Consider the following 12,808-nt stretch of genomic DNA (forward strand, 5'->3'; position numbering starts at 1 on the left):
CACAGAACTGGGATCTGTAGATTCTTAAGGCAAAGAGTAGGAATTCTGCCTGACATGTAATCTTCTGATACTGGGTGGTGGAGAAGGGGAGTGTTCACAAAAGTAAAGATTATGGTGCCAATATCATCAGTTCTAATTCTGAATGCTGGGACACAAGGGTTTCTAACCACAATAGGTTGGGGACATTATAGTAGCTCAGTTTTTGCTTAGCACTCTCTTAGAGTTATTGTGTAAGGCCTTTGTGAATTCTTTTATCACTAAGATCAGAATGTGAGAAGTATTTGGATATAGGCAAAGAATGAAAGTTTGTTAAAAAGGAGCTCTGTTAAGAGTTAACTGGAGGGAGACTGTGAGATTGGTAACCTGAAAAAGACCCACAGGCAACACTGGTAAGTTGTTGTTAGGCAGAACAATAGTATGTTAGTTGGGGAAACACCTCTCCTATTCTTATCTCCAAGAATTTTGGTTCCTCCTCCAGTAATTGCTTATTTCCTAATTAAATTATGTGGTCAGTTCTCTCTTGCCCCAATATCTCAAGGTTGTTCTAGTTAGAATTCTGTTAAATGGTTATAGAGCATCTGCTATTAGTTGAATATATACAGTGAAACAGGCTGATAAACATAGCTTTAATACCACATGCTAAGTGTTATTTAAGTTGAATCTTGAAAGATGAATAAGGCCTACCTTAAATTCTGGTAATGGGCAGTATTATTAAGGGTAGGTAAGGAAGAATCAAAAAGTCCAGTTCCTGCTTTTCCAAGTGCCTATGAGGGAGATACAGAACTTTCCTTTTTTTTTTTTTTTTTTTTTTTTTTTTTTTTGCTGTACGCGGGCCTCTCACTGTTGTGGCCTCTCCTGTTGCGGAGCACAGGCTCCAGATGCGCAGGCTCAGCGGCCATGGCTCATGGGCACAGCTGCTCCGCGGCATGTGGGATCTTCCCGGACCGGGGCACGAACCCGTGTCCCCTGCATCGGCAGGCGGACTCAACCACTGCACCACCAGGGAAGCCCAGAACTTTTCTTTAAACTGAGTAAAAGAATCACTTCATGAGACAGAGGAGATTTGTCGGTAAGTGTAGAAATCAGTCTAGCTTAGAACTTGGCATTCTAGCTGTTCCACTCCATTTGAACTTGTGCCTTTTTGGTCATATTTTGAAATAAAGGGCTGCTTTAGCTCTTTTAACATATTTGAGTTTGAAATTCAATTGAACCTGCTACAGCATGCAAAGAAAACATTGGGCAGCAGAGGGAGTTGCAGTCCTGAGACTGCTTCAGCCTTTCTGGTGAAAAGCTTTTTGAGAGCAGAGCAAAGACCTCCCTGCAGCTTTCTTGGCACCAAAATAGCTGGGAAGCAGGATAAAAACTGGAGCAGTATAATCCCTAAGAAAACCTGCTGGCTGCTTTTTCCAGTTCCCTGTATGGCCTTTCTGACCTGGCTGCCCTATGTAAGCAAAGCTGTGCCTGCTGTGGCTTATCCTGAATGGATCAAGACATGGAAAGGTCTATTTTTGACAGAGCAAGTGGTGATAGTGAGAAATAAGGTACAGTGAACTCTTAAAATTGAGCTCTGTATTTAGAAATCTCTGCTTGCTTTCCTGCTGTACTGGAGCCTGTGGTGTTTACTTTTTAAGTTGTACTTTTCCACAATCTGGAGATCTTTTCTTCCAACCAGAATTTGTATTACAGAGGGAGTTGCTGTCTGCTTCATTAAGGTTATTAAAACATGCTGCTGGGAAGCTGCTCTTGTTGGCAGCCCTTGGTATGCGAGCGGTTATTTTTCTGGAATGGCTGTTGGTTTCCGAAGGGGGTCTTGCTAACCACCCACGAACTCTCTTGTAACATTATTGAAGTGAGGGGTGGGAGGAGAATCAGCCTCTGAAAAAGTAAGTACTGATTTGGGCCTGGTGTTCTGTAAGTAGTAAGTAGGGAGAAAGAAGGATAAGAATAGTTTGAAAATGCTAGAATTTTGTATATGCAGGCACCAAATATTATTGTATCACATTTGTCAATTTCAAGACTAGAGAGTGGATCTCTGTCTAATTTGGATTAAGGCATTATTAGCCAGGAAGTGTCACGGGCATTTTCTGGGGAAAACCTAATAGCACCATCTCATGTTAACTGGATGACACAGGATCTTTTCCCTAATTAATTATTTGTATTAGAACGGATCATAACCACATACTCGTGGCATGCTTTTTTGAGGGGATGCTTGGTAAAACTTAAGGTGACATGAGAACTTAAGTCTGTTACTACTTAGAATTTAATTTTAATTTAAAAGTTATATCCAGTGGAATTTTTAAATATTAAAAGCATTAACTTAATACATGTTTATGATCAAATGTAAACTATACAGAAATATACAGAGCAGAAAACAGAAGTTCCTTCTTTTCCTATCAGTGTTCTCCATAAATAACCACTGTTAACAGTTAGGTGCTTTCTGAACTCTTTACAGATATGTATAGCTTGGTTTGATTCTCATTTTGGTATTACTTTAAAATTTCTTTTAGGTAAAATTTTGGTAAAATACACATAATATTTACTATCTTAACCATCTTGTTCATTTATTTTATTTTTTTTGGCTGTGCTTCACGTCTTGCGGGATGTCAGTTCCCCAACCAGGGAACCTCTGCCCCCTGAAATGGAAGCGTGGAGTCCTTAACACTGGACCGCCAGGGAAGTCCCTATCTTCACCATTTTAAAGTGTACAGCTCAGTAGTGTTAAGTATATTCACATTGTTATGCAACCAATATTTAGAACTTTTTTATCTTGCAAAAAACAAACTGTACCTATTAAACAACAACTTAACCATCCCTCCCTTCAGCCCTTGGATTTGATTTTTTGTTTCTGAGTTTGATTAGGCACCTCATGTAAGTGGAATCATACAATATTTGTCTTTTTGTGACTGACTTACTTCACTTAGCATAATGTCCTCAAATTTCATCCATGTTGTAGAATGTGTCAGGATTTCCTTCCTTTCTAAGGCTGAATAACATTGCATGTATATATACCACATTTTGTTTATACATTTAACTGTCGATAGACATTTGGGTTGCTTCCACTATTTTGACTTTTGTAAATAATGCTGCTGTGAATCTTCGAGACCCTGCTTTCAGTTCTTTTGAGTATGTTCTCTGAAGATTTTTGAGTAACCATCATACTGTTTTCCACAGCGGCTTCACCATTTTACTTTCTCATCAACAGTGCATAAAGGTTGCAGTTTCTTCACATCCTTGGCAAAACAACTTCTTTTTTTTTTTTTTAAGAGAAGTCTGTGACTTTATTGGCCGAGCAGGCTACTTGAAGGGGGTGAAGCCAGAGGAGTGGCCCCGATGCCAACCTGGCTGTGTAGGTGATTGAGAACTCAGGCTTGATTCCACCTGGTTGAAGGCCTTGACCTTGTAGATGCCCACCATGCTGCCCATCATCTCAGGCAGGATGATGATGTCCTCCAGGTGCATCTTTGCCACCTCAGGTGGCTCCTTGGGCAGTGCCTCCTTCTTGGCCTTGCACTGGCGCTTTAGCAGGGTGTGCTTCCTTGGCAGTCCTGATTCAGCAGTAGCTGGGTGCTGTACAGCTGTACCAGCTGCTTGTAGGACACGTCCTACAAGGCCTACGCTGCTGTAGGTGAAATTGCCGAAGGTCTGCTGCTTCTGCTCCATTTCTGCCGTCTTGTCGATTCTTCGGAGAGGTAAAACTTCTGTTTTTGATAGCAGTCATCCTGATGGTTGTGAGGTTGTGGTTTTGATTTGTATTTCCATAATGATTAGTGATGTTGAGCATCTTTTCATATGTTATTGGTCATTAGCTTGTCTTCTTTGGAGAAATGTCTATTCAAGTCCTCTGCCTATTTTTAAACAGTTTTTTTTGTTGTTGTTAATTTGAGGGAATTCTTTACATATTCTGGCTTAAATAAATGATTTGCAAATATTTTCTCCCATTCTATGGTTGCCTTTTCATTCTGTTCATTGTCTTTTGATACACGGAATTTTTTAATTATGATGTAATCCAGTTTATCTGTTTTTGCTTTTGTTGCCTTTTTTTTTTTTGGCCTTGCTGCAACTTGTGGGATCTTAGTTCCCCGACCAGGGATGGAACCCAGGCCCTTGGCAGAGAAAGTGCAGAGTCCTAACCACTGGACCGCCAGGAATCCCCTGCTGCCTTTTTAGTGTCATAGGTATTTTTATTTATTTCTACACACATACTCTTTGCAGTTCTGCTGTTATAACAAAACTTGCACATAGTTCCATGTTAAACAGCTATGATGTATTCCATTATATATGAGTCTCTCAATTTAAGTAATCACACCCTATTGATGGGTATTTTAGGCTGTTTCTCATTTTTTACCATTAAAAAAATTTTGTAATGAACGTCTTCATGCCTGTCTTTGTCCACTTAACATTTTCTGAGATGAATTCTTAGAAGTGGAATTGCTAGATCAAAGGATATACACATTAAAAAAAAATTATATAGGTACTTCTAAATTGCCTTCCAAAGTACATGTGAGAAAATTGTTTTCTTCATACTAGGCAACCGTTAGGCAGCAGCTTTAATGAAACTCACAGGCTTATTGTGAGGATACTATGAAATAATAATTGCCAACATCCTAAGGATGCCAGAATAGAAAAATGGAAAAAATTTGGCCTTTGATGACTTTGGAACCACTGAATTAACTCTGGAACTTCCCTACCACCTAACTTGTTATGTGATAGCAGAAAATTCCTGGTTGGATTACAATTAAAGCATTGTAACTGAGAACAGTGTCAGAATGGGGCCACTTGTCTTCAGTACCTCTTAAACTTGGGATGGGATTAGTTGTTTAATGAAGATTCGTTAAATGCCATAGTTAAGAAAGTTGGCAATTGAAGTGATAATCTTGGACTGTAGGAGGGAATACAAATGAAGTGATGTGACTGATTTTATTCAATAAAACAGTAAACTTCCTTAGTTAGGAAAATAATTCCTGAGAAAGATGATCTTGGATCATCATTCTATGTCCATAAAAATTGCTGTCTCTGGAGTATTAACAGATTAGCCTCATCCCCAGAGCCACCTGAGTTTGTGATGTTTTGCAGGGCTGGGAAATTGCAGAGAGGAACTAGGGAGAATAAATAAATGAGTGCCTCCTTTTGATGGGCTGATACTAAACCAGAGATGGTAGGAGTAGAGTGGGAAAGGGAGGATTTTCCCCAGAAAAGCATCTTTCTTTAGATCCTACACTTGATAAGGTACTCTGTTTGGGGAGTTGTTTTTCACCAGTGCCAGTTTTTATTTGCATGTTATATGTTAGACATAGTGAAGAATATAAGAATTTAGTCCCTGGGCTTCCCTGGTGGCACAGTGGTTAAGAATCCGCCTACCAATGCAGGGGACATGAGTTCCAGCCCTGGTCCAGGAAGATCCCACATGCCACAGAGCAACTAAGCCCGTGCGCCCCAACTACTGAGCCTGTGCTCTAGAGCCCGTGCTCCGTAACGAGAGAAGCCACCACAGTGAGAAGCCTGCTCGCAGCAACGAAGACCCAACTCAGCCATAAATAAATAAATAAACTTACTAAAAAAGAAAAAAAGTTTAGTCCTTGTCTTTGGGGAATTGGGAAAGCAGCGAGGTACAGAGGGAAAAATGACCTTGGTAGTCCGCATACTCGGGTTTAAACAGCAACTTTAGAATTATCCAAACCTCTTAACCTCAGTTTCATAGGGCTGGTGGAATAATTTCATGAGATAATACATGTAAAGTACCTATCAGGCCTCGGGAATGCTCAAGAAGTATTATTTGTCTCGTTACAAATGAGGATAGATCTGTCGTTTAAAAGATTTATTTAGGAATGTGTGGGGAAAAGGTAAACTTGTTCCCCATAGAACGAGACAGATCACAACTTCGGGAATCTGTTTTGTTTTTCATGGTTCAGTTTACTGAGGCATAATTTACAGATACTGAAAGTCACACTTCACACGTGTGCACTTTGATGACATTTGACAAATGTATGGTCATGTAACCTCTGCCACAGTCAAAACATAACATTGATATTTCCATGATCCAAAATGGTTTCCTCAGGCTCTTCACAGCCAATCCACTTCATTCACCCTAGCTCCTTGGCAACTACTGATCTGATTTCTGACTTTACAGTTTTGCCTTTTCCAGAATGTCATATAAGTGGAATCATACAATGTATGGCCTTTTGTGTCTGACTTCCTTCATATAATGCTTTTGAGATTCATACATGTTTCTTGTATCAGTGGTTTTTTCCCTTTTTATTGCTAAGTATTCCATTGTATGGATATACTACAATTTGTTCATCCATTACCTAGTTAATGGACATTTGGGTTTCCAGTTTTTAGCAAGGGAGTGGTGTGACAGTCAAATGATAAGTGTATGTTTAACAAGAGACTGTGAGACTTTTGAAAGTGGCTATACCATTTTGCATTCCCATTAGCAATGTATGTGAGTTCCAGTTGCTCTGCATCCTCACCAGCAATTGGTATTGTCAGATTTTATTTTCTCCATTCTAACAGGTATATAATGGTATCTCATTGTTTTAATTTGCATTTTCCTAATATTGAATAATTGTGAGTACTACAGTCATTCTTTGGTATCCTTGAGGGATTGGTTTCTGGGTGGCTGCCCCCCACCTCCTCCCACAGGATACCAAAATCTGCAGATGCTTAAGTCCCTCATATTAAGTGGCGTAGTATTTGCATATAACCTATGCACATCCTCCCCATATACTTTGTCATCTCTAGATTACTTATAATACCTAATACAATGTAAATAGTTGTAAATACAATGTAAATGCTATGCAAATAGTTTCTGGTGTGGGGGCAAATTCAAGTTTTGCACTTTGAAACTTATGTAATTTTACTTTTCTGAAAATTTTTGTTCTGCAGATGTGGAACCCTCAGATGCAGAGGAGGGCCGACTGTCTTTTCATGTGCTTATTTGCCTTCTGTATCTATGATGAAGTGTCTCTTCAAACCTTTTGCTGTTTTAAAATTTGGGCTGTTTTCCTCTTTTAGGGTTGGAGAGTTCTTTATATATTCTGCACAAAAAATTCCTTATCAGAGAGGGGTTTTACAAATATTTCTTCCCAGTCTGTGGCTATCTTTTCACTTCTCTGCAATGTCTTAACACAAATTTTTCATTTTTTCAATTTTCAAGGTTTTCCTTTATCAAAAAAATTTTTTTTATGGTTTATGCTTTTTGTGTCATAAGGATTCTCTGCCAAACCAACGGTGACAAAGATTTTTCTGGTGCTTTTTTCTAGAGATCTTAGGTGCACCTTTAGATCTATGATGCATTTTGTGTTAATTTTATAATACAGTGTGAGGTATAGATTGAGTTCATTTTTTTGGCAGATGGATGACCAATATTCCAGGACCATTTGTTCAAAAGACTGTCATTTTCCATTGATTTACTTTAGCACCTTTGTTGAAAATCAGTTGACCGTATGTGTGGGTCACTTTTTCGGGGCTCTTTTGTTCCATTGCTCTGTAGGTCTGTATTTTAACCAATACCACATTGACTTCACTATTACAGCTTTATAATAAGCTTTGAAATCAGGTGGTGGGAATCAGCCAGCTTTGTTCTTTTAAAGTAGTTTGTTCCAGGGCCTTAGCTTTTCCATATAGATTTCAGAATCAGCGTGTCGATTTCTACAAAAAAATCTGCTGGGATTTTGGTTGAGATTACTTGATGATGTAAATAGTTTTGGGGAGAATTGACATCTTACTATCATCTTCCATTGATGAACGTGATATCTCTCCACTTATTTAGGTTTTCTTTTATTTCTCTCATCAGTGTTCTGCAGTTTTCAGTATAAAATTCTTGCACACATTTTGTTAGATTTATCCTTTCCTAAATATTTCATGTTTTTGATGCTATTATAAAGTACAGCTGAGTTTTATAAGTTGACCTTGTATCCTGTGACCCTTCTAAACTCAATTATTAATACTAGTCTCTTTTTTGTGGATTGCTTGGGATTTTCTACATACATGATCATTTTGCCTGCAAATAAAAATGCAAGAAATAAAAATTCAAAGAAAAAGTTTTATTCCTTCCTTTCCAGACTAAGCCTTTTATTTCTTTTTCTTGCCTTTTTTCAATGGCTAGGGCCATTCTAGTATGAGTGGTAGGAGTAGACATCTTTGTCTTGTTCCTGATCTTAGCAAGAAAGTATACCATTAATGAAAAAACATACTATCAAGTACGATACAGTTGTAGGTTTTTGGTACATGTCCCTTTAGTTGGTTAAGTTCCCTCCAAATCTAATTTGCTTAGCGTTTTTTATCATGAATATGTGTTGAATTTTGTCACCACTTTTTTCTGCACCTATTGGGATGATCACATGGTTTTTCTGTTATTGTCTGATAAGGCAAATTGCATTAACTGGTTTTCTCTTTTTTAAAAAATACTTATTTATTTATTTTCGGCTGTGTCAGGTCTTATTTGTGGCACGCGGGATCTTTCGTTGAAGTGCTCAGGCTCTTTGTTGCGGTGCACAGGCTTCTCTCTAGTTGTGATGCGCAGGCTCAGTAGTTGCAGCGTGTGGGCTTAGTTGCCCCGCTGCATGTGGGATCTTAGTTCCCCGACCAAGGATTGAACCTGAGTCCCCCGCACTGGAAGGCAGATTTTTAACCGCTGGACCACCAGGGAAGTTCCTGCATTAACTGGTTTTCAATGTTGAACTAACCTTGCATTTCCGAGATAAACACCACTTAGTCATGGTGTATTATCTATTTTATATATTGTTAAATTCAGTTTGCTTATTTGTTTAAGGTTTTTTGTGTCTGTGCTTATGAGGGATGTTGATCTGTAGTTTTTTGTGGTGTTTTTATCTGGTTTTAGTATCAGGGTAATAGTTTCAAAAAGTTGGGAAGTGTTTCCTCATCTTTTATTTTCTGGAAGAGTTGTATGGGATTCATATCATTACGTCCTTAAATGTTTGGTATATTTTTGCCTATGAAGCCACCTGAGTTGGAAGTTTTCTGTAACTGTGCCCCCTTGGAAATCTTTATCATGTGACCTATCCTAAGGAATTTACAGACTTGCTTAGGGCACTCTTACACATATAATCAACAGAGAAAATAGTACAAGGCACTATATAAATACTAAAGATTAACTGGCATAATAAAAAAGAACAAAATAATGCCATTTGCAGTGACATGGATGGACCTAGAGATTGTCATATTGAGTGAAGTAAGTCAGACAAAGACAATATGACAATGACAATATGACAGTGATATCCTATAACATATGATACTGCTTATATGTGGCATCTAAAAAAATTCTACAAATGAACCTATTTACAAAACAAACTGAGTCACAGATGTAGAAAACAAACTTACGGTTTCCAAGGGGGAAAGGGGAGGGAGGGATAAATTCGGAGATTGGGATTGACATATACACACTACTATGTATCAAATAGATAACTAATAAGAACCTACTGTATAGCGTAGGGGACTCTATTCAATGCTCTGTAATGACCTATATGGGAATAGAATCTAAAAAAGAGTGGATATATGTACTGATATATGTATAACTGACATACTTTGCTGTACAGCAGAAACTAACAGCATTGTAAATCAACTATACTCCAATAAAGAAAAAAAGATTCACTGGCATAAATGCGGAGGGTGGTCTGGGGCACACCATGAAAAAGAAAGACATCATCTGTGTAATGGAAGTTGAAGTCCTTAGCCTGACTTTCAATGCTTTCTACAGTCTATCTATCTCTCAGGACTTCGCCTTATCCCCCAGGACTCCTAGGACGCCTCTGTATTCAAAACCAATAACTCATTGTCCCCTAAGTTCACCTATCTCTACAGCTTGTTTTTGTGATAGAAGGTTTTTTACTACTAATTCAATTACTTTAATAGATCTAGGACTATTCAGGTTATCTACATTTATTGAGTGAGTTTTGAGAGGAAACTTTATAAAGGAATTTGTCCATTTTATGTGAACTATCAAACTGGCATAAAGTTGTTCCTAATGTTTCTTAGTTTATTTTAATGCCTGTATGATCAGTAGAGATACCTTTTCTTTAATTCCTAATATTGGTATGATCAATAGAGATACCTTTTCTTTAATTCCTAATATTGGTAATTTGTGTCAAAGTTTTTTCCTTGGTCAGAAATTTATCATTTTTATTGAACTTCTTAAAGAAACAGGTTTTCATTTCATTAATCTGTAATGTTTTACTATTTTCAATTTCATCAATTTCTGCTTTTTATTTTCTTTTGTCTGCTTGCTTTTGGGTTTAATTTGATATTTTCTAGTTTTTTAAGGTGGAAGTTTAGATTATTGATATAAAAATATTGGTTACTTTTCTTTTTTTTTTTTTTTTTTTGCGGTACGCGGGCCTCTCACTGTTGTGGCCTCTCCCGTTGCGGAGCACAGGCTCCAGACACGCGGGCTCAGCAGCCATGGCTTACGGGCCCAGCTGCTCTGCAGCATGTGGGATCTTCCCAGACTCGGGCATGTCCCCTGCATTGGCAGGCGGACTCTCAACCACTGAGCCACCAGGGAAGCCCGGTTACATTTTTAATATAAGCATTTCATCATGTCTCAGAAATTTTGATATATTGCATTTTTATTAAGCTCAAAATCTTTTCAGTTTCCTTTTTAAATTCCTCTTTGATACATGAGTTACTTAGAAGTGTGTTGTTCAATTTCCAAATATTTGGGGATTTTCCAGTTATTTTTCTGTTATTGATTTCTAGTGTACTTCTGTGTGTACAGATAATACACTTTATATGATTTTAGTTATTTTAAGTTTGTTAAGTTTGTTTGATAGCCCACATGATCTGTCTTGGTGACTCTTCCACATGCACTTATAAAGTATGTTTATTCTAGGGACTTCGCTGGCGGTCCAGTGGTTAAGACTCCACACTCCCAATGCAGGGGACATGGAATCAGTCCCTGGTCGGGGAACTAAGATCCTGCATGCCTCATGGCACGGCCAAAAAAATAAAATAAAAAATTTAAAAATCAAAAAAGAACAAAAAACTTAAAAATAAATCTGCCATCTAGTGGGAGACAGAGCTTCATAAGTCTTTTGCATTTCTGTGTGTCTTGCAAGCAAGGTACTGACTGCCCTTTGTTTCTGACTGTTTTTTCAAGGATGTTTATTTAGCAAACAGCCTTGGAAGATAGTATCTTTCTAGAGCAAGGAGCAGGCATGCTTACTGCCCACATAAAAAATTTAGTTCTCCAAGTTCACGGTTTTTCTGAACCTGACAAAGCACTATGTGTCAGTGTCATGTGGCCCTAGTTGCATTGCTCTGTGCTAATTGAGATTTGGGGAACCAGTAGAAAAAACAAAAACTGATACTCTGGGTATTTCCATTGATAGGAATAACAAGCTGCCCTTCTGTAACTCAAATGCCTCATGTCTTCTGCCAGCATCCATGAAACTGTGACAGGCCAACCTGTCAGCTTGCAAGTAGGGTAAAATTTCAGATACTTCACAGTTCTTGAATCCATCTTTCTTGTTTTTTATTAGTCCCATTTCTTCTTTTTTTTTTTTTTTTTTTTGCGGTACGCGGGCCTCTCACTGTTGTGGCCTCTCCCGTTGCGGAGCACAGGCTCCGGAGGCGCAGGCTTAGCGGCCATGGCTCACGGGTCCAGCCACTCTGCGGCATGTGGGATCTTCCCGGACTGGGGCACGAACCCGTGTCCCCTGCATCGGCAGGTGGACACTCAACCGCTGCGCCACCAGGAAGCCCTTTATCTATTTTTCTGTCTTTTGGATTGTTTTTATTATGATTCCATATTATTTATTGGCTTGTTAGCTATACCTCATTTAAAAAGTTTTTTACATGATTCCCCTAGGGATTACAATATACATATTTGACTTATTATAGTTTACCTTCAATAGTATTTTACTGCTTCATGTATGGCGTTAGAACCTTATTCCTCACATTGTTCATACTCTGTCATACTTTTAGATGTGTTATAAATTCCTCAATACATTGTTGCTATCTTTGCTTTAGATAGTCAGTAACAAGATTCACATATACCTACCTGAATATCTGGTTGGGAAGTCCCATCTTTTCTGTCTTATCAGTTTTTAACTTTTGGATTGGGAATAATTTTTCAGGTCATTTTTTTTTTTAAGAGACGTGAGGGTTTGTTTGTTTTTTTTTTTACCAGGTGGATCTTTTCTTGGCTTCAGCTTGAGATCTTTTCATACGTAACCTTCCCACCTCCTCTTAGAGGAAACCTGAGTGCTGAATCCACTTCTGTATAGGCTCCCTTTTAACGTGTTGGCTAGTGTTGAGTGTCAAGGAATTAGCAGCAGGAAAGGCTGGAGGGAAGGTCAATAAGGGCATTTCCTTTTCTCCTCTTCATAATTTCCTTCAGACAGCTAAAGAAATGAAAAGGTACTTTCTGCTGCAGTCTTTTTACCTTGTTTCAACTCTAGAGGGTTCCTTTTTCTATAGATTCCATTGTTAAAAACAGTTTGTTATGGCATTCAAGGATTTTTAAATTATCACCCATAATGATGGTTCCTTGTAATAGCTGTTTCCTGCTGTCCTTCAGGCTTTGTGCATAACATTCCACTGAGTTGACAAATCATAATTTATGAAATATTTCTTTATGTAGCTTTTTCATTACTATAAATTATGCCACAGTGAACATCCTTTTGCGTCTCTTTTGCACTTCATGAGGTATATTTCCATGAGTGGGTTTGTGTATTTAAAAACTACCAGCATTTATATAGGTAAATATATATATTTACCTATATAAATATATTTTTATATATTTATTATATATTACAAAAGTAGGTTAGAAAGAGGAAGAAACCTGGAA

General features: G+C 38.1%; 1 protein-coding gene across 1 annotated transcript; it reads right to left on the reverse strand.

Annotated features, from left to right (window-relative positions):
- Nucleotides 1-3,294: 3,294 nt before the first annotated feature.
- On the reverse strand, nucleotides 3,295-3,660 carry LOC141278132 (small ribosomal subunit protein uS19-like). Its single transcript, XM_073801905.1, has one exon. It carries the CDS (start codon nucleotides 3,658-3,660, stop codon nucleotides 3,295-3,297), a length of 366 nt encoding a protein of 121 aa, XP_073658006.1.
- Between the last annotated feature and the right edge of the window lie 9,148 nt (nucleotides 3,661-12,808).

Source organism: Tursiops truncatus, chromosome 1, assembly GCF_011762595.2.
Source record: "Tursiops truncatus isolate mTurTru1 chromosome 1, mTurTru1.mat.Y, whole genome shotgun sequence".
Lineage (NCBI taxonomy): Eukaryota > Metazoa > Chordata > Mammalia > Artiodactyla > Delphinidae > Tursiops > Tursiops truncatus.

Bases quoted from the DNA above. Each gene is read 5' to 3' on its own strand.
- LOC141278132 (XM_073801905.1), bottom strand. From the start codon at position 3,660: ATGGAGCAGAAGCAGCAGACCTTCGGCAATTTCACCTACAGCAGCGTA.